This window comes from Periplaneta americana, chromosome 9, assembly GCF_040183065.1.
Source record: "Periplaneta americana isolate PAMFEO1 chromosome 9, P.americana_PAMFEO1_priV1, whole genome shotgun sequence".
Taxonomy (NCBI): Eukaryota; Metazoa; Arthropoda; class Insecta; order Blattodea; family Blattidae; genus Periplaneta; species Periplaneta americana.
This window is the reverse complement of record NC_091125.1, coordinates 74,499,704-74,527,319: the sequence shown is the minus strand read 5'-3', so window position 1 is coordinate 74,527,319 and position 27,616 is coordinate 74,499,704. Positions and strand designations below refer to the sequence as shown.

Sequence of the window (27,616 nt, the reverse complement as noted above, 5' to 3'; positions counted from 1 at the left end):
TTCCTAATGTGGAAAAACTGACAGCCCAGACTGTGGCAATGTGGCAGATTTAATTTTTTTTTTTTTTTGGACCAGCCAAAAGAGCGGTTATTTTGGTATTGCCGGTTATTTGGGTGGTAGTTATGAGGGATTTTACTGTATTTCCACTTGCATGTTGCCTGTAACATCATCAATAGCTATGCTGAAGGGAGTACAGAAACAAAATAATGAATTATTCAGTTTTTAACACGGAATGTTTAAGTGGGCACTTATTCTGGAAAAATGTTCATTACCATTTCTGTAATATTCTACACAAAACTTACTCAGCTGAAGCACACCGATGCAACCCACAACATATCACTGCTCCTTAGCGGCAGCAGGCTGATGCAGCCCACAGCATAGCATAATGGATAACAAATAAAACAACTCTTAATAATGCAACATGCAAAATAATCTTTAATTTATTTCACACAAGCATTCCATGCAATTATACGAATTCTGTGAATCTCTTGCCATCTTTTCAATAGATCTAAAATCAGAAAATCTATTACATAGTTCAGCAACTATTGAAGTGTATTTTATAGTGTTAGCAGCTTCATATTCCAATAAGCATAGAAGTGTGAAGTGTCCTCCGTCTGAAGCTGGACTTCCCACAATGTAAATTTCTTTCCACAGGATTTTATGTGGTCAAAGAGATTGTCAACTAAGTTTCCTCTGCCTTGCAGATGTAAGTTCAAGTTATTTAAGATGTCCATTAAATAACCTAAATCAGTCACCCATTCTGAATCGATGAACAGAGGGACAAGTTTTCCCTTGCTTGCCATGGACTCTGGTATTGCTTTTTTTTTTTTTCAATATAATCCAGGTTTAAATACATTTATAAATTATTTTATTGAATGTTTTCCAATAAGGTCGTGGAAAAATCTAAAAGTAGAAACATACGGATAACTCAGGGAATTAGAATCTCATGTATTACAAAGAGAAATCTACATTTAATAAGTAGGAACTGTAAAAAGATCCCCATATTAATTACTATAAGAATTACTGGAGATAAATCTAGTATTGCTAATTATAGACTCATATTATCATTATTAACGTAAGTTCCATTCCAGCAACAACCTTAGATTTCCCAAATTAAACGTATGATATACATCAAGAGGTCGTCTACTTCCTGAAAACCTAGAAGGATTAGGCTAGAGTCTGCCGCCGCTGCCATGCCGTCGCTGCTGTCACCACCACCACCGCCACAAAAATATGTTATAAACAACGTAAAACCCGCTAATTAATTAATTATATATATATATATATATATATATATATATAAAAGAAATGACAAAACATGTTACCAATTATTTATTATAAATAAGTACAGTTCACGTTCATTAAAATGAACAATGATTGTTAATAAAATTATACACATTACATAAACTGAATTTTAAAGATAGAAGTCAAAAAGGAAATCCCAAAAACTGGGCGCTCTACTTTAGTTAATACATCCACAAAGTTTGTATGTAGCATATAATATGAAATCATTCCAATAGGCCAAGAGATTTCGTCCAGAAATTTAAGATATTCACAAGATATTAAAGAATTGAATGTTCTACTACATTCAAAGTAACATTAAGCTTCTGAGAAGGAGCTGACTCAAATGTGTCCAAACAAATTACCATCATATACACAGAAATTAAGAGATATATATGAGGGCAGAAAAAGTGAGAAAATATTTAACTTTAGTAAAAGATAACAAACTAATATTACTTTTATGTGGAAGTTAAATCGTAGTTGTCAGTCCTTGCCCCTTAATTGATGTGGTTGCTTCTAAATGCATGCATTGTAAATTCATACTCGGCCAGTGGCTGTTGACTTTTCGGATGAAAATATCCAAAATAAGGTTTCCTCTAGAAGAAAAGTAAAGCTAGAAATTCTGTCACACTCCAAATCTGTGGAATATGAAAGAATTTTACAACATTACATCTATTAAAGTCATATCCAAAATTCTCACAACAGCTAAGCCTAATGTATTATTTGCTACAGTTCCTAATTATCTCTCTAACATTTAGAAATAAAAATGATGTATACATTTTGTAAGGGTACTTGCCATCATAGCTACTGTGAGTAGAATCACAGCCCCACAGATGTCTCTGTGAAGTTGATAATAATGACAAATGCATTAATCAAACAGAAAGAAATCTAAAGATATGTAACAGTACGTTTTCGAAATAAATTTTAATTATTTCACCAATTGCAGTGCCAACGTTTCTTTTCTTTCCTCCATGACCTTCGCTGTGGCAATCACTCACTCTTAAGTTCATGTTTGATTTCTATAAACCTAATGTATTTCACATATAATATGACAATACAATAATTTGCTCAAAAACATGAAGTACATATTCAAGTACTGTTACAATAATGGTAAACTATGTTTACTAATTTTCTTATTTTATATCGAAATTTAACAACTTCTAAAGACATGTCTACTGCAAGTTACAATGTAGTTACAATAGAAACCAGCTCTCTTTATTTTAATATTTTAAAAAGGTGTTTGGTTGGCTGTTAATACCTTTCTTGAACTCTGCTAGTCTACGTGTCAAATATTACATTTTATATGAGGACACTAGCAGAGTAGAATTCATTATACCTAATGACTGAACCAGAGACGGATGATGACTAGTTCAATTTCATTTTGATGTTAGCAAAAGATGAGCTGTAAATTCTGACTGCAGGTATCTCATTCAAGAACAAGGTTCTGTGGCATGCTGTGAATCCACGTCAAAGGTCACTACCTTCACTCCTCTTCTGTAGGAAACCATGCTAAGATTTTTATTACCCTTAAAAATTCATCACCCTTGACCAGATTTGAACCTGGGAATATCAGCTCTAATTGCAAGCAAAGAGACAACTCAAACACCGAAAGCAACATTCTCACAAAACTGTAATACTTCTTATGTATGATAGCTTCAAATAATATTCACAGGCTCTTCTTCATTAATTCCGTATGCTCTAAATAACATTTAAATAAGTATTAACACTGTTACTTCCAAAAGACTTTAAAATTCAGTTTGTGTACTTAATAATCATTCCAGAGCACGTCCATATGTAGCTGGAAAAATGAGTGAATTCATTAGATACAGTAGACTCTAGTTAATTCGGCCATTCCTTGCAAAGAGAGGTGCAAGATTAGCGAGATTGCCGGATTACAGAGAGTGCTTAAAAATGTCATTAATTTGATGTTATAAACCGCACCAACCACTCCACTTGCATTTCTAAATCGAAATTAGAATGTTCCACACGTGGCCAGGGTATGTATTACGTATATACATGTATAAGTAATACAGTATAACACATGTACTGGTGCAAATTTCCCACAAAACTATTACAGCAGAAGTGACAGAAAGTACAATAGAAGGAGGCCGGATAATTGAGAGACAGGATCGCTGAGGACCAGATTAGCAAGAGTCTAGTATACTTCCATTATTGAAAACAAAGAATGTCAGTGAGATTGTGACAGTAAGGTAAATAAAACTATAGTCTATTCAGAATCACGGTGGTGGTAGTGATGGTGATTATGTGGCAGTAATGAAGCAGTGGTGGAATGAAAAGTTTTGCTATGCAAACCGTTCATTTCCTAAAAAAATCTCGTAAGATCTAATGGGAATCAAACCCTGGTTGGTTTGTGATTACAACAAACTTATAATGTAACCTATGGAAATAACTAATCACAAACGCACAAATTTTGCATTTTTGACCTCTTAAAGACTATTTTCACTCATGTTCTTAAATAACTTTATTTGCCATCTGAATTATTACTGGCAATATTTTCATTTTGTTACATGTTCTAACCCCAAATCTATCTACTCATCAGAAATGGTCGCATTTAGGAGAATGATGTAAATTAATGTTTCCAGAGTGTAGGTACAAGAGTGTCTAATACTCTGAAGTGAAGAATTTCTCATATATTCTTTAATGGAGGAACGATGCACCAAATGGCATTAGAAACACAGCCAAACGAGCAGTGGCTTTTAACCTGAATGCAACATCCCTAGAAATGCACAGCACTTTCTCTATAAAAAATGCGAGGTGTTGCTCTACTCCGTAGAAGTCTTTTAAGATAGCCTATATTTAATTAGAAATAAATGCTGAAACGTTTTTGAAAATCTGCCATTTATCTCTTCCAGCATTAAAATCCACTACTAGTTCACAACTATTTCGGCTCAATACTAGAAAAATGTCAGTATTTTTACATGACTGAAATTAGTCAGAGGATTCAGAGATGGCAATGTCTTTCAAAAAACCAAGTAAGATTGAAGTAAGTCTCTTTTAAAAAACACACATTGATGGTAATATGATTTTTTCTGAGGATGCAAGGGAACATTTTGATAATTCAAAGGCATAGACACAGAAAAAGGTTACAATCTATTTCAGAAGAGGCAAGAAATGTGAAGTGTTTTCAGGTTCTCTGACAGCAAGTGCATTATGTTAAGAGCATAGCATACAAAACGTTTCATATTTCACATAATATTTTAAGAATGTTTCTTAACCTTTGAAATAATCACTGAACATTGTTTGCAGAAAAATTACATTTACAGATGACTGTAAAGAATTAAGAGTGGAGCTACTAAAATGAACTAGAAGTACAATGGAAGAACTATATGAAGAATAGAGCCATAGATTTGTTTACCTTACTTTCACCATTAATAATTTAACAATACAGTTTCAGTCATGCTGCAATACTGATTAACATTATTAAATTACTTTCACGACAATGTATCCTGCCGAAATGGAGTTCAGTTTCAAGTTTAACTAGATTATGAAACAACTATAAGTAAAAGTTCAGTCAGATAAAATTGATTTAATTTGAAAACCTAATATATCTTAACTTTGAGTACGGCTCTGGACAAAATATCTGCAAATGTCGTCTGTATCTTGAGACAGAGAACACGGTTATCTGCAGCACTGATTTTACCATCACTATTTCCTCCAGTCATGGATGAGATCACTGACCCATCACGCCGGACCGTCAGTGATGCCTCAGACATGCAGATGCGTCCCAGTTGCATCAATAATGACACCACATCATCCACAAGAGGGGGGAATGCCTCACAGATCCTGACTAGTGCAGGCAGGCATGGTCCAAATAGTTCTGAACGACTCCAGCTTGGAAGAACTGCAATAAAGAACATTACAATGAAAACAACAATGATGGGACTTACCTATTTCATCACGTAATCGTCGCCATCGCATAATGGTCGCACCCTTTTTATAGACAAACTGATCAGGACTTTAAAATTTCACTGCATAATCGTCACATGGATATTTCTGTTTATCACGATCAAGAATATTACTTAAAATAACATGTCACCACTGCAACACAAAGCACAGTTATGCTCAAGTTCGAATGTGAAAGACACAGTAGTGACGAAAGTGGATGGAGTGAAGGTGCGAGATGCGAGCACCAAGCCAATAGCCATAAATGCCTTCAGTTCAGTACAATTACTGTTGGTTGTGACTTGTGTGTGGTTGTTGTTTACAAGCGTTCAAATATTTTTTTTTTCGGCCTAGACCAATCATCTTTCCGCAGACCTAGACCAATCATCTTTCCGCAGACTGGTCCAGTAGTCAAATAATACCAACTCCTGTGTATCATCAGATGTACTGGTACCAATACATGTGATTCAAGAATATCGTGAATGTTTTTAGTAAAAAAATAAGGTTTTAATTCAATAACATCACAGTAACTTTTAAAGGTATTATTCACAGTGCAGTTCCAGCATCCCACACAATACTGGTTCTCCTCCTTTCCCTCTCCTTCCTCTTCCATTACGAATCACGCAATTTGGCCCTGCCCTCCCCTCTTACATGGATAATGATCACTGAAAGTTGACAAGACCAATTTAATGTACAGTATTCTTCACATAATGGTCGCACTATAAATTTTCAGTCGAAAAAAAAAAAAAAAAAGCATTAAAAATGCGACGATTATGTGGATTTACAGTAATTAGCTTGCACCATTTTTCCCTTGCTTCTCAATGAGATTCAAAATTTCATGGCTTTCCTGCTTTTTTTCTGCCTAGTTTTTCTGCTGAGATCTTGGGTCTTCTTTCTATGCATCCCATTCTGTGCAGGTGTTAGGATAAGTGGGGATGGCAAATGAAGAGGCAGAATGCAGCTACGGAAGATTTTCTTGAGACTGAAGATGAATATCTGCATAAATTTTTGCTTAATTTTTTTGTTTTCTCGTTTGCTGTTTTTAGTTTTGCCTTATTTCTTTATGTTTTGCATTTCTGTAGCTGTTATTTCCTGTGGGGATGCAACTTCTGTGTCACAATTTACTGAAATGCGTATATATAATGTTTCTCAATATTTGACAAATAAGTAACAAAAGCATAATAATTGAGATGCTCAGAGATAAAGCAAAGGTACACAGGCAAAAAATAAATTTAAAATACTAACAACTACACAATGTATCTCCTTAAATTATGGTATATAGCTGAGAACAATAAGCAATTTTCTGACTTCGAGGGATTGCCACAAATGCAAAATTAAGAATTTAAATAAGAGGAGGAATATAAAAAATGAAAAAGGTGGGTGGATGAGTGGGTGTTTGGGTGGGTGGGTGGATGAATGAATATGAATGAATCAATCAATCAATCAATCAGTGAGTGAGTGAATAGATAAATAAGTAAATAGGTAAGTAAATAAATAAATAAATAAGATCATTTTCGTGCCACACAAATTCACATTCCTCATTTGCTGCTGATAATATTTCACTGTTTATCATATGACAGGAACAGTCACTAGCCAGATTGTGAGCAGTCAGTGGCACACTCATTTTGGAGCAAAAATTTTGAAATAAACACTGTAAAAAAACAAGATACCACCATTAATTTTTTAGACGCCATGGCAACCTGGTCCCTGGGATTGGTCTTACACTGCTAATATATAAACTGAAACAATTCCAAAATTAAATTTATTTGTATGAGCAAAGTTATGTTGTACTTATATTACAAATCAAAGGTACTGACCTCCAAGCAGTGTTGAGAGTGTATTGATGGCAAGACGTGCTACACTCAGGGACTTCGGAAGAGCATACTGCACTGCTAGATGAGACACCAGATCCATGGCAAAAACCTGCTTCTCCAGTGAAGGTTGGCTAAGGAGTTCTGGGATGAAGTCCAAGCAGATATGCATGGATGGAATGCCAGGTGCTGTCACAGGCAGCAGCTTGCGGGGATAGCCCTGCAGCATCAAATAAAAGAGGAAGTGAAGGTGATTGCTTTCAGTAAAAAAATTATATCTACTGCTGTTGGAGATCTAGTCGAAATATCTTATCTAATTTTTCATATTATAACTGTCTGAATCACAGTTGTGTCCTATACTGAATGGATGTAAGAATTAAGACTTTCAAGAAATGTATGTTATTATTATTATTATTATTATTATTATTATTAATTCAAAAAAGATATTGGTGCCTGTGACGAAGTTCTTGAGTTTTACAGCCCTGCAATGTTTCTTTACTATCCTATCTCAGGTATCCTGAATGAAACCTTCGTATAGTTTGGTAACTCTGTGTACGCACGATTACAGTAGCAATTTTTAAAAGCAAACAAAAACCTAGTTTGTCTATTAAATCTTATTTAATGACTTATTAATAGTAATATATACTGTCACCAAAAAGTGTTTAAAACAAATTTGCTTATGAAGTTTCGGTGAAACGTTTGCATCTCCCCTATGTATGTATTGTCTTGGCACATTTTCGAACAAAGGATAAAAGTTAAAAACTAACATTAAATTACATAATGGCAATTTTGACAACTAAATAATACGAAATAGTATAATTATTATTAAAATTATAGCATATTTAATGATTATAATAATAATAATAATAATAATAATAATAATAATAATAATAAAACAATAACACTGTACAAATAGAAAAACAATGTTTATAATGACAAATAAAAAAAACAGTAAATGAAAATTCAATACTAATCAGTGATATAATATATAGTAGTATAAAAATGATGACGATGATGACAATGACGATGATGATGATGATGACGACGACGATGTAGATGACGATGATGGAAGAAAAGTGCTTTTCTATATACAACATTAAAACTAGAAATTAATTAAGATTACATGATTCAATTACATGTAATCCATTTCTATCAGCATGCCTATTACTATCATGCTCACCTGAAAGTGAACCAGCTTTGCAAGAGATGGGTCAGCTATGAACACCTGATGGAGATACGAGCACACTAAACTGCGTACCTCACGCAGAGCCCACAGCTGTCCTGGCTTCTCCTGTACAAATTCAACATTACACATTCATATGGCACTCTCTTAGTCGAGTTAGCACGGTTAGTAGATTTTCTACTCCAATTCTGATTATTCATTAGTTTGTAGTTTTATTGCTGTGAGCATTATTATTCACTCACTCTTTAACGGAACTTATGACTTCAACCACCATTCAACTCTAAGCATTTTAAAGTTTACTATGTTGATAAGAAAAAGTTTAGAGGATTAGCAAACTGTGGGCGGAAAGAGAGGGGAAGGTTGGAGATAGACAATTTAAATAAATCATCTTTTTAAAAGTATGGCTATATTTTAAAGGCATGTTGAAGTTCACATCCCTTCTTTCTGATTACCCCATACTTTTCCCAACAAATTTTTCCCAACCACTATTTTTCCCAATATAGTAGTTCCCAAAACCCAATTTCCCAAAGCATTTTATCCCACTATCCGTACTTCCCAGTATTTTTGGTCCACAAAACCTACTTTTCTCAATCCTTTTTTTTTATGTTTCCCAATACAGGATTTGAAGATTTACGAAATAAAGTAGTGATTAATGTGTGCTTTTGTTTACAACTTCCTGAAAAATTTATAATACAAAATTGTGCCCTAATGTCCATAGATAATTATTCAGCCTTTCTTCTTCTCTGAAGACGGTATACTCACTAAAAATATTTTGAATACGAACTTGAATGCGGAGTCACTTCTTTTTTGGTTTCTTGCATACCCCTTGACTTAATTCCATCTGTGCAATCGTCTCTGTATCAGCTTGTTCTTTAACGAATTCATTTAAGAGCCCATAAACTGATGGATGGTGTTTGCCGACTACAATCATAAATTGGTTATGCCACCCTTCACTTATGTTGTTGCATCCCAACTCTCAGGAGGGTAGCATGGCGGTAATGTAGCCCTGCGACCTCTTTGCGGATGTCCTCTAATGTATGTATGATCAAAATAGTCCATAACAGGAAGAAGCTCATCTGGGACAATTTATTCAATTTTTTCAAAGGCAGTTATGATGTCCTCAATTGGCACAAAAGCTAAACTAAGCAGCATATGCACACCCTCCTTCACAGCTCTATCTTCTGGATCATTGTATCCTACTTGCAAGCTTTCTGCCTGTACTTTCCTAAACACCAATTGTTCTAAGTGGAAAAAGCAACATGATATACGAGCCTGAGGGAATTTAGAACGAACTGCATTGATGATTGCAACTTCAAAATCGACCATTATTCTGGTAGGCTGCATACACTGTAATCCTCATCTCCTTGCCTCTTGTTTCACCGACGTATATAAGTTCTCTTTTTTTCCGGTCAATAGAGAGAATATAAATGGGAGAGATATCTCAAGGTGTTGTGTAAGTTGTTGCTTCCGCCTCTTTACGATTCCAATTACCTTAAATATTTTCGAAAAATTAAGAATATCTGGTTTGGGAAAGATGGATATTGGTAAAAATGTATTGAGAAAAATATGCATTGGGAAAAATTAAGTGTGAAAAAATCTAGTTTGAGAAAGATGAATACTGGTAAAAATGTTTTGGGAAAAATACGGTTTGGGAAAAATTAAGTGTGGGAAAAGAAGTTCGGAAACAGTGAATTGGGAAGAGTATGGAGGAATGCTTCTTTCTTGATATGACAGTCCAGTTACTGTTAATTGATGACACAATACAGAATGATCTGTATAACCAAGAATTGCTCCTAGCATGTGCCAGCGAAGTATCACTTCAGATAATTTCACATCACTCCTATTTCTAGATATGACCACCATGGTGGCTCAGTGCTAGAGTGCTGAGCTTAAAAGCCAGGGGGCCTGGGTTCAAATCCCTCTCTTCCCTGAATTTATAACTTGTGTTAGGCAAGCCCATAGTCCAGCCAACACAGGGGTTTTCTCCAGGTATTTCAGTTACCCTGTTATATCCCAACAATTCTTCACCACCATTGTCGTCATTATTATCATTCATCATCACGAGTGTAATGTGGACCAGCTGTCTGTGGTCTACCCTGGACAGTCCCTCACAAAGTAAACGATCTATACTTCTTGGCAATAGTGACATCTATGAGCCACTCACAGAGTCGGGGTGAATAACGACAAGTTAAGGGCTCTGCCATTGGAAAGGGGAGGGGGAGGGGAAATTAGATATCAGAAGTAACATGTAGGGGTTAGATGGCAGTCATCTAGCACTATAAGTGGATGATATAAAAGCCACTGAAAATTTACTTTAAGAATTAACTGATACAATATTATAAGATTCTTTTCTGTGACAATGTTATTTAGGCATAAAACACTTACTTTTACTTATGTCATGGAGGAAGCTGTACTTCGGAATTTTTTTGTCTGAAATATCCATCTCTCTCAACTGGGTCTGAACTCACAATATTTGGGGCCAGAGCTAAATGCATTAATTACCAGTTTTTCTTCTTCTTACGCACTTCACTTCAGTTTAAATAATTACTGATATTTTAAATAATCAATGACATTTAAAAAAATGACTGCCTACAGACAACACTACAATTCTTACAGAATATTACAATACATGCACTGGCAAAAAAAGGCAGAACAGCCCAAGTCACAAGTTGCAGAATTAGAATTTATAATTTCTAAATGCATCTTTTATAAAAGATACATTTAGTTGCCACTTGTCTTGAGTAAGATACTCACCAAATCTGTCTACCAAAAAAGGTGGAACATGCTACACAAACTAAAATAATATCTTCTGTAATCATTATTTGTTAAAATGATCGCAAGAAATTTGACTATCCAAGCTATAAGATGTTATCGAATATGCTAATGTATGGAAAAAAAGTTCTTCACGATTTGGCAGGAAAGAAAGAAGAGGGTCACTGCACCAATGGCTTATCTTTAGTGGTGAAGTCATATTCATACACACCCTGTCTTCGTCAGTCTCGAGACATGCCTCCAATAGAATCTGCACAGCCACACTCTCCTGCGTAGCTACAAGAGCCACACGCAGTTCTTCCCTTTCTGCCTCGCTGGTGAGCTGTCCAGTGCGTTCTACCAGGGGACGATCTTGCAAGTGTCGTGACAGTTGGCTGCGTGATGCTGCCAATGAGGCTTCTAGGACACGAAGCACTATACTCAGTGCTGCAGCACACCTGATAGGAAAGAAATGATTAAGTTGAAATGTGTTTACATATGAAACTTTATCACTGTTACATAGTTTAGATAGTATTCAATGCTTTTACTGTGGCAATTCAATTATTTGTCATCTTGTACCCGATTTTTGAAACTATTTTTACCAGCTGCAAATGCTTCGAATTGCTGATATGTACTACATTAATTTCTTCTGGTTCACTACATAGCACACAATTTGGAGATGTTGAAATTCCCGATCTACATAAATGTTTTACAAGACAATCATAATGAATGACATGTTTAACTTCGGTAGTAAATTATATTCTGAGATAATGAGAAATTCAATTTGGATTAATTAAAGATTTCTCCATTTTGAATTCGTCTTTTTAGCTGCTCCAATGTGAATATTTTTAGAAAATTTTAAACAAACGTCTTATTGATATACAACCTACTGTACTTCATTTTTTATTCTTGGATTTTATGCCACGTTTTTGCCAGATTGTCTGCAGGGTACAAACTACTGTAAAAATCAGTCTTTACAATTAAATAAATATTATCAACTACAGAATACTTTTCATGACCTCAGCACTAGAATGAGGTGGTATATTATTCAGCACCATGCTTTAACTGCCTTTTAAACTTGAGAAAGACCTGATACCTACTCAATTTGATATAAGGCTCTGTGGACCCGGCTATTCTGAAGTTCTAGTAATGAGAAAAATCATACCACCAACAGGGACTAAATTCAGAACCTTACAGTTCATAGCCAGTTGTTCTACCAACTCAGCTACCCACCCTCTATTTTTTTCCTTGTTAAATTGCATAAAACTTATTATATCTCTCTAGTCCTAAAATGTCAAAATTACGAATTTTTAGGATGAAGACAAAATAATCTGAATTGTTACTAAGTGAATTTTACAAATGTTTCACCACTTGTCACACCTATATGTTTGGCAGAAGGCTAAAAGAACTTACTGTACATTTCGCCATTGATATTTCAATCATGAGTTTAAATTATGTGCCTGTAAGAATATATTCACAATGCAAACTGACATGAATTGAATGTAAGAAAGAAAATTTGTGCATTCAGAATGAAATATATGCAAGGAAAATAAATAGTAGTCGTAATAGTAATACTAATAGTATTATTTTATTTAATGGCACTTTTAACTGCAGACATTATTCAACATCAAAACTCAACATGGAAAAGAAATGGCCAACAAATTAATTTTTCCTGGAATATCCTGTCAAGGACAGGGTTCACGTGCTGTAAATCTACGACATGAATCTCTCTGCTTTACTTCTTTACTTCCCTCCTGAATTTTTTTTTTAAATTATGGTTTATTTAATAATGCTCGCAACTGCAGAGGTTATATCAGAGTTGCCGGTGTGCCGGAATTTTGTCCCGCCAGTAAATCTACTGACATGAGCCTGTTGCATTTAAACACACTTAAATGCCATCGACTTGGGCCGGGTTCGAACCCGCAACCTCAAGCACAGAAGGCCAGCGCTATACCGACTATACTACCCAGGTCCTCTCTTGAAGAAAGTCATGCTCAGGATTTTATTGTCCTTTAAAATTTAACACTCTAAGTCATGTTTGAACCCACGAACCTTAGATTTATTGGCTAGCATAGTAACTGATAAGCCACCAAGTACGATCTGTAAGGAATAACTAAGTTGATCAAATCCATTGGTGGTAGGAAGCACAAGTTTTGTTTTCTCTGTGTCAGAGAATTTGGACATTAGGCCTAATTCTAATATTGCAAGCTATTCTTGCAACACCACTCAATTCCAGAAAATACGATGGGTTTATTGGGAGAAGATATCCCTCATACTTCTCTAGAGAAGTCATTATCTTTGTCTCATGACCACCCTTACGGTCAGTTCAGAATTTTCTGCGAGTGTACTCAGGGATGACCCAATCTAACTCAATCCATAACACATTTCGGGAAATTTCAAACTCTCATTTCTAACTTCCCAACTCCAATTTCTCCTCATAATTCGATTTGTTTTTAACCGCAGTTGTTCCTTGAATCCCTGTGTTAGATAATCATACACAGTATTTTAATTTGCCTTGACAAAAGAAATTATCCTTTCCCCTTTTTGATAATCAACAATCGCAGGATACCCTGTAAAGCAATAATAGGAGACATTTATTTCCTCAGTCAACAATCACAAGACAGACTTCAGACCCTTGTTACAAAAGGCTCAGCTTCACCCTGTATCCCATATCTCTATCTCTAACATTAACGTCATCAATATCATTGTTGTTGTCATCATCATCATTATTGTTATTGTTACTATTATTATTATTATTATTATTATTATTATTATTATTATTATTATTATTAGTGCTGTCAATCGATCAAAATATTTAATCGATTAACAATTTGAATTTAATCGATTAATCGATAGATTAATCGAGCTCTGATCGATGCATAAGTATAAAATGTATATACTACACTGACAAAAAAAAAAAAAAAAAAAAAAAAACCCGATCACTTGAAAAAAAATACTAAAAGTTAAGTTTAAATGTAAATTATGAAGTAACCCAAGAAATAACATAACTGTAATCGTACTCAATTTAAAGATTACAATTTTATGAACTATTGACACGTAAAATCACACCTTTCACTCCAATTCTGAGTCAATGACCGTCATATGTTCATAAATCTATACTTTTGTTGAAATTTTGCAAAATTTTTCACTTAACTTTCAGCTGAATATTTGTTCATTAAACTTCACTGAAAATGATGTTGATGCACAAAACTTAAATTCACACTATCAATAACTGAAACAAACACTCAGTATCCGGTGTGTCTCCGCTGGCCCTAATTACAGCTGCCATTCTCTCAGGTATGGTTTCGATTAAGGTTATGATGTCTCTCTGGTCGATATTGTCCTCTTGGAGTGCAGCCCGCAGATCACCTAAGATCTCTGGAACAGGATTACGATCTCGGATACGTCTACCCAACCTATCCCGGAGATTTCTATAGAGCTTAGGTTGGGATTCTGTGCTGGCCAGTTGAGACGAACAATCTCCAATGCATCAAGATACTGTGATACGCAGAGCGCTGCATGTGGACGAGCATTGTCATGCATGAATATGAAATCATCGCCAATAAATGCAGCAAAGGGCACGACGCGATCGACGAGAATCTCGTTGATGTAGCGGTGAGTGTTGAGACTACCATTCTTGACGATCACCATTCCGTTCGGGCCTCCATGGAGATGCCAACCCACACCATCACGGAACCTCCACCGAATGGCGTCCTTGCAGACAATGTGCATACCTCTCTCTGTACCATCTGGAGATTTCAGGGAGAACCTGGACTCATCAGAGAAAAGCACACTGCTCCACTGCTGCACAGTCCATTGGGCGTGCTGACGAGCGAACTGAAGACGGTCAGCTCGGTGCTCTCTGCTCAGATCTGGTCCCATAGCAGGTCGTCGTGATTGAAAATTTTGTTCTCCAAGGCATCGTCGAACGGTCCTCTCACTCACATTAACATCCCGCACATGTTGTAGTCGATTCCGAGCTTCAACTGCTGTAGTATGGCGGTTTCTTAGAACCTGGCTGACGAGAAATCGATCTTCTCGGGCTGAAGTCTTCCTTTTTCTGCCAGAATCTGGTCTTCTGGAGTAACTCTGTGTTTCCCGGAACCGTTTCACAGCCTCTTGCACCATGGTGTATGGTGCGCCTATGCTAGCAGCAGCGTAACGGAGGCTGTGTCCGTCATCAATGACAGCAACAGCTCTGGCAACATCTTGGGGGACAGAGGCATTGTCTGAACTAAATTTATTGATGAAATGGCAAACAAACCATTTTCGACAGTTGTTATTCATTTTCAAAAAGGAAAGGAAGCAATAAAGCAATAAAACCTCTTCATTTGTTTATGATGACCTACCCCACATGTTCAGCACAGAAACACACTCCTTCGTTGTTAGACGATAAACCGAAGATTTATTGGTGTGAAAGGCGTGAATTTACATGTCAGAAGTCCATAAAAGTGTAATTTTTAAATTTAGTACGATAACAGTTATGTTATTTCTGAGATTACTTCATAATTTACATTTAAACTTGACTTTTAGTATTTTTTTCAAGTGATCGGTTTTTTTTTGCCGGTCAGTCAGTGGCGGTTCCTCGGGGGAGGGAAGGGAGGAACGTCCTCCTCACATTTTTCTTCTTTTGAAAGTAAATACCAAATGAAATATATGCTTTGAAATTCGAGGAAGATCCGATAATTATTAAGTTCACAGCTATAAGAAAACCTCGGTTGATCGAGTTTTTAACGACGAGCACTAATGTGCTACTAGAAAACTGTGAGAAGGATGCGAGATTGTTTGTGTGGAGGAATGTCAATCCATTCCTCCTTTACTGCAGTTAATACACATAGACAATAGCGCGCTAGCGGCCAAAGAAAGAAGCAGAGTTTTAAAGCAAGTAAATGAATGGATAGGGAGGAGATCCTTCTCTGAATCAGCACATGGGCGGGAAATAGAAACCAACTGGTCTTGCAGCAAGCTCGCTACCGCTGCCATCTAACGATGCTGCATTCAATTAGACTATAACACATCTAGGAGGAGGCACAATAAAAACAGTTTTAATGCAAAGCTGTGAAAGACACCATATATATATTTTTTTTAATTATAGAACAAAATATATTATTCATTGCACTTTATAAAAGCTACTATTTATGGTTTGAAACTTTCGAGGATATCTGAAAGTTGAAGTTGGATTTATATAAAACAAAGAGGAAGTAGTTCTACATTAGTATCGCAGATCTTTTTGGCCCCTGAAATTCACTTCCATTCATTGTCTACTAGACAGGACAATAGCCAAGTTGTCAGTTTTGCACAAATATCTTTGAAATTGAAAGTACTGCAAACTACATTATTTTTAACATAAAAAAATTAATCAGCCACCTGCAGCTTTGAACAATAACGGTAGTATGACTTTACATGAACTGACATTCTTCAAAAGCATGTGATACTGAACTTGTAAAATGTACATGTGACAACACAGACCACGTGGGTGGGTGCAGTTTTCTCGCTTTCCTAACATTATTTCTCATTCTCATTTCCGTAAAACAGTTCCGGTTATGTGTTAGTAGCTGGTCTCTTCCAACACGTGTGATGCTACAGTGTGCGTGAAAAATGCTGTGAGGTTGTGAATTTCCTTGTAATTGTTAATTTGTGCAATTATTCAATAATGAATGGAAATGAAAACATATTATATTTTGGACAATTTAGGAAACTCAGTTTACAAAAACAGATTATGCTATACAAAAGGGAGGAAGGCCAGCCCCAACACTACCTGGTCTTACATGTATGCATGCAGGCTAATTTGTAGCATGTTTCTCTCAAGAAGGTGTCATTTTGCGCTGTTAACTTCTTTCCTCCTCTTAAGAAACATGCAGGAGCCACCACTGCGGTCAGTGTATATCGTTGTATTACATAACAATACTATTTTAGTTATTTACTAACATATATATTATGTAGGCTTATAATTTATTGTGTCAATTCTCCAAGGATTTTTGACACAAACACAAATAAAACAAAGTATGAAGATTCACTTAGTTAATACTGCTTCATCCATGATTTTAAACATGTGAGTGCATTCACGTGCTCCAAATTAAGTGCTGCTCTACATTTAGTAACAATGTTTCCTGCATCACTAAACGAGAATTTTTTTTTGTCAAGCACTTTTCCACGATTGCTCAATTTAAATCCAAACATTTCACCAAGTTTACTTCTCAAATTCTCATAGGCCTATAACGTAATGGAGTTTTCACTTTTTTCACAGATCACTGAAATCTGATTTTTTTCTTTAGCAAACTAACACACAAGTTTCATCTAGAAACTCAGTAAGAAACTGCAACATAACAGCAGACTGGTCCCTATTGTAATCAGGTTACAAAATTTTAGAAAGAGAAGAAGATAGTTACTATCTCACTTGCACACAGTGTCGCCATGGCTAAGGGATGAGGGGGGCGAATTTCAGAAAGGTATGTACAGGGTGGACTGCTCGAATGTACCTAATTTCAATTGTATGTGACTGATGAATGGTTGAAAATAGAACCTTATGGTAACGTTTATATGAAAGGAAAACTCAAGTTTCGAATCTTGTCAGTAGATGGTGATCTTCATTGAACAACATGTGATTGTTTTACAAAAAAGTAAGTTATTTTGGACTACTTATTCCTAAGGAATAAATCAGCCCTCAAATTGCGATAACTCTTTCATAATTTTTTCACCTACATCATGTGTTACGAAATGTTTCACTGTTCCTAAAGCATTAACAGTGTCATTAAAGGACACAAGATTGTTAGAGGCAAACATGGGTTGTTTCGAATTTCCACCAATTCCAAAGCAGGCCTCATCTTAACAATGAACACTTACTGAAATTTCACGTTTGCCTTTCACGCCAAACCTAATTTCAAGCAAAATGGATTTAGAATGTACAACTGATGTTTCGTATCTCCTGGGGCTTAAAATAAAAAACGAATGAACGAAAAACGCATATCTAAAATAAACTAACATGGAAAGTATAGAAATTTTGCCAGAACCTTAGAAAAAAAAGTATGTGTGGAAAAAGCATAAGTGTAAGTCTGCCATAAATTTCTCATGAAAATATGGGACACTCTTACTATCGACTTTTTTTTTCGTATGGAAATTGAAGTTAGAAGTTACTGCAAAAGTATTAAAGATTGGAACAAGAGAGTTTACCAAAAAGAAAAAAAAAAAAAAAACATTATTACTATTCAAACAATGTTATTTATGTTAATTCATTTGTCACTTGACAGTACTTTGCACTTATCTTTTTGTCTAACAATAGCCTACTTTTCATAGACAGTTCAAGTTTGCGGATTTCAAAATCAAACATTTATACAAATAAAAACAATAATTTTAACATTAACTTATGAAATACAGTAAATTGTAGAGAAATTATTGAGTTTTACATTATGAAATAAAGATTGATTAAAATACGGGACTTTTGCATGTCCTGACAAAAATTACAGGGATGCAGGACACTTAGGTAAAAAATGAGGACTGTCCCTTTTTTACAGGACATATCACTTGTGAAGTTCAGATCTGTCTTCGGACAGTTGACTAAACAACAAACATAAGGTAAGCTTACATAAATATGAAACGTATGAAAGAAATTTTTCCTGTTTTTTTTTTTCCTTTCCCCCTCCCTCCAATGGTAGGTACAATACTTGACTTCTGTTATTCACCCCCATGTCCCAATCTATGGGCAACACACTGAAATAGTAATTCTTTAAGCTGCCATAGTAATTCCCTTGGTGTGCCATGGAAAGTAAACTACGTAGCACTGTATGATGATGATGATGATGATGATGATGAATAATGAAGCAATTTTGTGAAATGTCAGTCCACCACAAATCGAACCTAGGTTACCGAAGTAGAAAACTGATGTTCTAGCCATTCAGCTGCGCCACATACCTCTATTATTTTCCAGTCTCTTTGAACAAAGTAAATCTAACTGTATATTTTCTCTCATAATCTCGTTCTCTTACTACATAAACCAATTGAAGGTAGAACTTTTCAAAATAAACAATAATCAATCAACCAGATTCATTTGCAATGTTTCATCATAAATGCATCAGCCAACCTATCAGTGATACCAATTCCCCTCTCTCTTTCTCCACTCTAGAACATACGGTAATCACATTTGGGTTTCTTTTAACCAATTAATCGGAGGATGACAAAAAGCATTCTCTATTTTTGAACATAGTATATATCTCTTTGTTCTCAATTTGTATTAATAATGAACAAGAAGAATACAGTGGAGATAAGGGAGAAAGAGGAGTGAAGAAGACAAAGAACATATATTCATATTATCATTTTCAACATTTGTTAGTTACAATTGAATGTAAAGGAATTTCCAGTTCTTTTATACGATTTGATTAAGTCCTGATCGGAGGTCAATGCTGTCATTTGTTATTCAACATTGTAATGCACTGCAACCAAATAAATAAAAAATAATTAAATCCTGTTAAATTGCTTTGGTTTGGTTTCTAACAATATAGAAATGTCTCTAGCACTCTTAGATATGAACCCTGTTCTTTTAAATACAACAAATGAATTTCTCCTTTCTTTTTCTTTTGACTAAGCTAATGAGTAAAATAAACTAAACTATTATATTCTGAAAAACTGACAAATTATCCCTAGTTTCACCAACCTTCCTTTCTCTGCAATAAAGCATCTCTGTGGATCCTCGACTGAGACAGCAAAGACATTTGTACAATAATCGTTAGAATGAAAACAGAGTTCTCTGACATAGCAAAAACACACACACACACACAAAAATCCTAGTGACAAACCTGAAGACACGAGAATCACATCTCAGCACCTGCAAGGGATCCAGTACAATGTTTTCCTGTGTAAGGAATACATTTTTCACAGCAGCTGACTCATGGAGCAGGGCATTAATGGACATGACCCACAGACAGCGGGGAAGCACCGTGTTGAGACGCAACCACACCTGCTTGTACAGTTCTGCAAAACATGCAATCACTGAATTCACACAAACTTCATAATGTACAGTACATGTGATGAGCATATGAGAAAGACAGATTTCAGTTTTGAGATGAGCAGCGAAATTATCTTTCATGTCCATGGTAACTTCTTATATCCATTGGTGATAAATTGCACATAGTTACCTTGAACAATCAAGGAGCTGACAGGAAGAGTTGCTTTTCACTGACACTGCCAAACAGAGAAGAGGAGGCCAGTGTCTGTGTGATAAAACAGGTCAAAATCTATATTAGAGTTACATTTTGCCACTTTATTCTAAACATAAAATGGCACATGAAATTAGAAGTAATTATAACTTCATGCTATAATTTATTTCTTCGTAGCAAATCGCAAAACTTAGTCTTTAACTTTTCTCTTTTGCTTAGAAGAATTACAATACTAACAGACTAGAAATAAGTAATCTTAAATTTCTTTATTTGGCAATTAATTTCGTACAGCGTTTAATAATATTCATAATCAACTAATTTCAAACGACTTTACTGCAAGAGACCAAAACAGTAAATAAAAAAAATACAGTGCAAACGCAATGAAAATAAAGTATAAGCTTCTGTAAGTACAAATCAATTTTAGCTGTCATGTGATTAGAGAGAGAGAGAGAGATAGAGTGTGCATGTGTACATATGCATGTGAAGTGCCTGATATAAAACCTTACCACTAAGCGGTATCCTTAACCAACCATACCAATTTTATTTCAATATATTAAGTAAGCTTTGTACCTGCGATTCTAATTATCAAATGTGTTCATATCTTTTATGATCAATTAACTGACAATCTGTCAATGGTATTGTCAGTCCATTTCGACTATTAATTTTTTAAACTTGCTATTTTGCTAAAACTCAAATTTTCTCAGAAAGACAAAAAATCTAATTATTCCCCCAAAAACTGTCTCTCTAATTTTTGTTCTTACTCATGCACACCTCTTAGATGATCTAGATTTTATCAAAATATACAGAGAAAATCCTGATGATGTTCAAAATATCTCATAATCCCTCATGTTTGGCAAGCAAAGGAATGTCACACTACAAACAATTCCGAAGTTTATGGCTTAAAAGAAGTGTATTTTCCATAACAAGTTTGGTTCAAAACATCGTCAAAATAATGTTTTTTTTTTTTTTAATAAATTATACATATAACCTGTGAGCAGTATGGGATAAAGATAAATGCAAACAAGGCGAAGTACAGTTACCCTTAAAAAGAATGAGACGATTCTTGGTTGTCGGAAGTTAAAGTTCTACAGCGCGGTTCACTCGATATCGACGTATAACGATAAGTAACATGACAAATAGAACAAGAATTGTTACAAGGACCACAACAAGGACAGGGATCAGAATAAGGATCACGAAGAAGACAGCCATTTAAAGCCACGATTTCACAACATAGCTCGGGTAACAAAATATCATTGCTTCTCTGTACCGAATGGCAAATGCCTGCTATCGGATCTACATTCTGGACTGCTGCTGTCACTGTCTTGTCTCGGTAGCTCATATAGAAGCGTGTCGGTTCCACCGTATAAACGAAACGTTTCGTGTTCGATCCCAGGTAAAACTCTTTTTTTTATCGAGGTGTAATTAATTTGTTCAGAGTTCCTCGACTGTATAATTTGTCGAAAAATATGGAATAATTTATGCCCAATTTTTTGGTCTACAAGTGGGCTGAACCTCGTCGAAAAATAAATAAATCTTACTTGGAAGTTAAAAGTATTCTTCCTGAAACAAAAATCATAAAAAACAAAAAGAGACCCGTTAACTTAAAATCTTGTCCGCATACCATCATACATTTCTCCAATCGAAATCCACTCGATTGGTAGCGAAGGCAAGATGGTTGACAGCTTGTGCTTCCCCCAATATTTCCATTTGCGCAGCCCTCTGGCTCCTAATACCACGGTTCCTCAACCTGCTGATCACAGTCTGTGAAGAACCAGGAAAGTTAGATGCTGCTCTTATTTCGTTAGCAGTCCGAAAGGGTCCAGTCGAACTGTCTCGAATAAGAGAGCATCCTCTTCCAATGAAGAAATCCGCAGACGCCCATGGAATAGGGCGATTTTCGACCTCCCCTGAATTTTGTAACGATGAACCCCTTTGCTGCTGTACTTCCAGGAACACCGACCAAACGGCCAGCAGATCTAGCCCCATATCCAGCCTCAACTAGAGCTATAACTCGCTGTCTCATGCCACGTCGGTTCGCCATTACGATGAGAAATGAGGGATGACGATAATACTTTAGTATAGACAATGACTATTTAGCGTGATATATAATTATTGAAATAATGGGCATCTTGCACAGTAAGAGTTAATAAGTCAACCCTAAATTAAATATTTAAATAACAGGATATAACAGGAAGTCCAATTATTGTTGCGAAACTAATCAAATTAAATCTAATTACGTTAAGTAAACAAATCCCAAGTTATGACACCACATTGCTACAGCTAAATTCTAGGTTATTAACATAATTCATTTTAATTGTTAGTTTTTAATATATATGCATTTACATTGTATGTGTGTATGTATAAATGCATTCATTAGATTAACGTTTACAATATTATAACTTGTAATTTTGTACTGTCTGTGATCATTAACACAATCTGAGGAATTTGTAAAACTCTATTTCAAAGTTATTTAGACAAAAAAAATCGTTGTATAGACTAGGAATCGAACTCGCACTCTTCTACACGAGACGCAGAAGTCTTAGCGTCTGAGCTATTGAAACGACACGAAAGCTTTCCTTTCTGTGTGGAGTGACGATCTAGTCATGAAGGTCCATTGTCGATTTAACTACACGATTTATGTATATATTTATCTTTTATTTACGTAATATTATCATATTTTTTGCAGTTTTTGAAGTGAATTTCGGAACGATGCTCATAACAAACCAAATAGCCTGAATTTAAGTAACTCAATATTCGTTATCTTGTGTATCAGTGCTCTGGTCTCCGATCATGCGCAGTGTCTTACATCTGAGACTTAGGAATATTCAATCGTCTCATCCTTTTCTAGGGAAACTGTACATGGTTATCAGAAGAAAAATAAAAAAGGTAAACATGCGAATTCGAAATGACAAAGTACAAGTGCATAGCTTCATATACTTGGAGTTTACTGTGAGTAGTAACATGAGCTGCAGCCAAGAAGTCAAAAAGAGGATAGTAATGGACAAGGAAGCTTTTAATAGAAAAAGGAGCATCTTCTGCGGACCTCTGGAAAAAGAATTAAGGAAGAGACTAGTGAAGTGCTTTGTATTGAGTATGGCATTGCATGAGGCAGAAACATGGACATTACGACGAAGTGAAGAGAAACGACTAGAAGTATTTGGAATGTGGATATGGAGAAGAATGGGGTGTATGAAATGGACAGAGAGAATAAGGAATGAATTTGTGATAGAAAGAGTCAATGAAGAAAGAACAATGCTGTTGATCAGGAAGAGAAAAAGAAAATGGCTGGGTCACTGGATGGTCACTGCCTAAAAGAAACTTCCTACTGGCTAAGACAAAACTGCTTAGTGAAAGATGCACTGGAAGGAATAGTGAACGGGAGAAAAATTCGGGACAGAAGAATATATCAGAAGACAAATAACATTAAGGTATATGAATTGTAAGCATAGACCTGGAGGAAGGTGGAAAAAAAAGGAAAGACTGGAGAATGTTGGTTTTGCAGTGAAGGAACTGCTGTTGGGCAGAAAATTATGAATAATGATACTGTATCAACTGAAAGGTTATCTAGCATCAGAAGAATTGGTTAAAAGCGAATGAGACTGAGGATTACCTGACATTCGCTTACAGTTGGATAAAACGTTTGAAAAATCCAACTAGATGACTGTCCAAGTGGAATTCGAACCCACATCAAAGTACAGCTATGGATCAGAAGATCTGCCAATGACTCAAACGATGTTAACTAGTACTCTAATAATAATAGATAGAAAGAAAATTAAATAATACATAAAATAGTTTAATATGCGAAGTAATAATGGACACCTGAACATAATGTTAAAAAAAAAAAAAGACGTATTGTAATCCTCATTTTGTTATTTCAGAAACAATTGCTTTTCATGTTGGATATTCTAAGTCCATATTGTGCTCTAAACAATGCTGAAGAGCTGTAACAGATTTTAACTCAACTAGCTACAACTCTCATGCAACCTTCTTCTCTAGTGTCAACATTGTTAATGAGGCTGGCCAAGATCACCATTGGCATATGTGCTTGAAAGGGTTATGAATAAGATCTAGGAGATTTTCTTGTGGTGGTGCAAACTGAAAGTGTGTATAAGAAATATGTTCTGATATACAGGATGTTTAAAAAATACACGGTAGAATTTCAAGATTGGATTCCACAATGTAGAGGATCAAAAACTGTTATATAAAAATGGGTCCAGAAATTGATAATTATTGAGATATCACACATTTGTTGGAAGATATTCCACTAGCAGTCCGACAATAGATGTACTTCATGCCCCTGCACATTTTATCCTTAATGTCTGTGAACACCTGGATGAACATTACTGATAACTGGGTAGGTAGGGGTGGACCAATTGCTTGGTCTCCACAATCATCTGATCTAAACCTGTTGAACTTTTATGTGTGGGGGATTTAAAGTCATTGGTATACTGGAGGATTAAGCAACACTTCATGCAAGAATTGTGCGGAGTTGTCAAACAATACGTACAACAACAGGCATTTTTGAGCATGTTCGTACCTCAATGAGACAATGAGCAGAGGCCTGCAGTATGGCAGAGGGTGGGCATTTCGAACACCTCTTGTAAGGTATTGAAAATGGTGCATCATTGTAAAACTGAACTGGAGCTAGTAACATACTAACATAAAATAATTGACTGATATCTCAATAATGATCAATTTCTGGACCTATGTTTATATAAAATTTCTTGATCCTCTACACGTGTGGAATCCAAACCTGAAATTTTGTCATGTATTTTTTAAACATCCTGTATAGCAAAACAAAATAGCGAAAGGAAATGATAAGAGAAAATGATTGCCTTTAACAACAATAAAAATCGAGTGGATGGACTCAGCTCAGGTATGGTGGACTAGAAATCCATAAAACTACTAGAAAATTGGTTTTAATATTCAATATTTCATTTTACTGTCGTCACAATAAAGATATGGGATTTGAAGAGTCATCAAAGATCAAGTGACTGTTTTGTTCTTAATCTGTTAGCACTTTGCATAGTCACATTGTGAAAAGGACAAAAAATATATAAGTTACATTTACAACTGTGAAAACCCAAAGCACGATGATATGAACTTCATTTAAAATAATAAGTACAAACTATTACTTCATTGTCAGGATACAAGAAAATTTTGTTTTGACCTCGTAACAAAAGCAGAAAATACCTGTAAATCAGGGCTTGAAGTGGGGTGGGATGCAGCGGAATGGCATCCCGGTTCCTTTTGAAATTGCTTAAAATCATCTCATTACTTCTTAGTATGTAATGCATGTGTAACTATTTTAACACATGTTATTTAAACTACTATAATGTGTTTGTAGGTCTAGATGAAACACAGACTGTACATCACACAGAATATTTTCATAACTTACGTCTATGAATTAACAGGGGGAAAATCATCCCGGTTCTTTTTTCATTCCACCTCAAGCACTGCTGTAAATCAAAGCATCTTGAAACTGACTCCAATTTCTCACATAGTCATCCTTAATTTCACATGTAACAAGTATTATTATTAACTAATGGCAGGCACTTGAATTGCACCATTCAGTCAAGTATTAATTATGGAAACAAAATACACTGAAGAGAGAATACAAATATCAATTTATACTCTTGACATGGACATATTTCACACATCATTCAGTCATGCATTCTTCTTTCATGTATTTAAAAACAGTTACATCAAGCACAAATACATTGTACCTAATCAGAGCAACACAGAAACTTCACGTTCTAAAATAAATTATATTGACATAATAGAAAAATGGTACCTGTATCTTTTAAGAACAAAGTTGAAGAGTTGTAATTTCGCGTTTAATTGCATTAATACTCTCTATCACATTTATTTAGCATTTTGTATCAAATTTAAAAGCACTAAAAGATGAATTAATAAATGATGAAAAATTAAACATGTTAGTTAGTCCATATATTTTGACAATATTCTGCATTCATCACTACAGGAAATTTAAGTTCAAATTAAATTCAGCTTTATATTGTCATTATTTTACTTCATAATTTACTGAAGAAAATGCTAGGAATAATTCTAATTTCCTTCTTCTGAACTTCTCCTCGATATATAAAATGAAACCACGAGGTTTTATTCATTTTTTTTCTGCTACTGATTGTGAAAAATGTGGAAACATCACAGAAACTACATAAGTTTATCTAGCTGCTTCTTTTCATGGGTGACTAATTGCTATAACAGTGATGAATGCAAAAACGACATATATTTATCAAGAGAAATGGAAATGGTCTGAAAAATGTGCGACATAGCTTTTTCTATCACAAATTTTGAAGTTGTTAGTATATCAACCTGATTCTCTAGCACAAAAAGCTGATGCATTAACTATCATCCATGCTACTAACATAATATTCAAACAAACGAAAAGTTGATGCATTAATTATCATCCACGCTATTAACATAATATACAAAACAAACAAACAGAAAACACAAAACAGAAAATACCGAAGTTCTGACATGCCAAATATAATTATTTTAAGTTACTTTCCAATCAGAATAGTAGACAATAACCCGCAATTATCCTGTGTTAACTTGACAACCTTCATTTTAAGAGCTGTGTTGTTCACAACGTAATGTGAACAGAAAATTACATTTCAAGAGACAATATGAAAGAAAAAAGTTATTGCTCTTGTACAAAAACAACTTAGCACAAAGTTTAAATTAATACCTTGAATGTAACGAGGCACCTTGTCATCCAGCATTGATTTGAAAAATTTTATAATTGTTTCAGCAAATGGCCATACATCTGTTGCTGGCATAGACAAGAGCTGACGTAGAAGTCGCCCGGTTCTTGAAGGACAAGACCGCATATGACTGAAAGCTGCAAACAAATAATACAATATAATTATTGCAACGAATAATAAAGATACATACCAGTATAGGGGAACAAAGGCTAATTGGGATTTTCTGGTCTCTGATCGGGCCAAAAACCCCAATAGAACTGATATTTAACCCTTGCAGTGAATTTCGGTGAAGTTCAGAGGGCCTAATTAGTCAAATCCACTCTCCTCACCTCCACGCTGGGGCTTCCTGGGAGCTTTTTAAGCTGCGAAAGAGAGAGTGGTATGCAGAAAGTAATGGAAAGCTACTGCATTTATCTTTTCCAAGAAAAACTGTAAACATGACATGATGAGTCTTTCCACGGTTAAAGATTTCAGATGTAAACTATCCACCCATTCAGATGTCAGGGAGGGAGATGCTGGGGAAGGATACATTATGAAGCAACCCATCAAGAGAAGAAAAGAAGATTGAGGATAGGAACATGGAATGTAAGGACTCTTCTGCAAGCAGTAAGTTGGAAAACTTGAAGAAAGAAATGAGAAGAAACAAAGTGGATGTGATAGGAATATGAGAAGTGAGATGGGAAAATAGTAGTGAGTTGGTGAGTGATGAATTTAGGTTGTTTTATTCAAATGGTGAGTGCAAAGGAAGTCATGTGTTGGTGTATTACTGGGACCACGTGTGAAAGATAAAGTGATATCAGTGCGCTATGT

At 35.3% G+C, this 27,616-nt stretch overlaps 1 protein-coding gene across 2 annotated transcripts in view; it reads right to left on the bottom strand.

Annotated features, from left to right (window-relative positions):
- Positions 1 to 1,313: 1,313 nt before the first annotated feature.
- IntS2 (integrator complex subunit 2) overlaps positions 1,314 to 27,616 on the bottom strand; it is a 72,853-nt gene continuing 46,550 nt past the window's right edge. For both annotated transcript variants that reach the window (XM_069835081.1, XM_069835083.1), the window contains 6 exons: positions 26,791 to 26,943; positions 19,719 to 19,893; positions 11,162 to 11,387; positions 8,176 to 8,286; positions 7,002 to 7,215; positions 1,314 to 5,143 (listed from right to left, as the gene is read on the bottom strand). In XM_069835081.1, the coding sequence (XP_069691182.1) occupies positions 4,842 to 5,143; positions 7,002 to 7,215; positions 8,176 to 8,286; positions 11,162 to 11,387; positions 19,719 to 19,893; positions 26,791 to 26,943 (1,181 nt within the window). In that variant the 3' untranslated portion in view covers positions 1,314 to 4,841. The remainder of the gene's footprint in view (positions 5,144 to 7,001; positions 7,216 to 8,175; positions 8,287 to 11,161; positions 11,388 to 19,718; positions 19,894 to 26,790; positions 26,944 to 27,616) is intronic.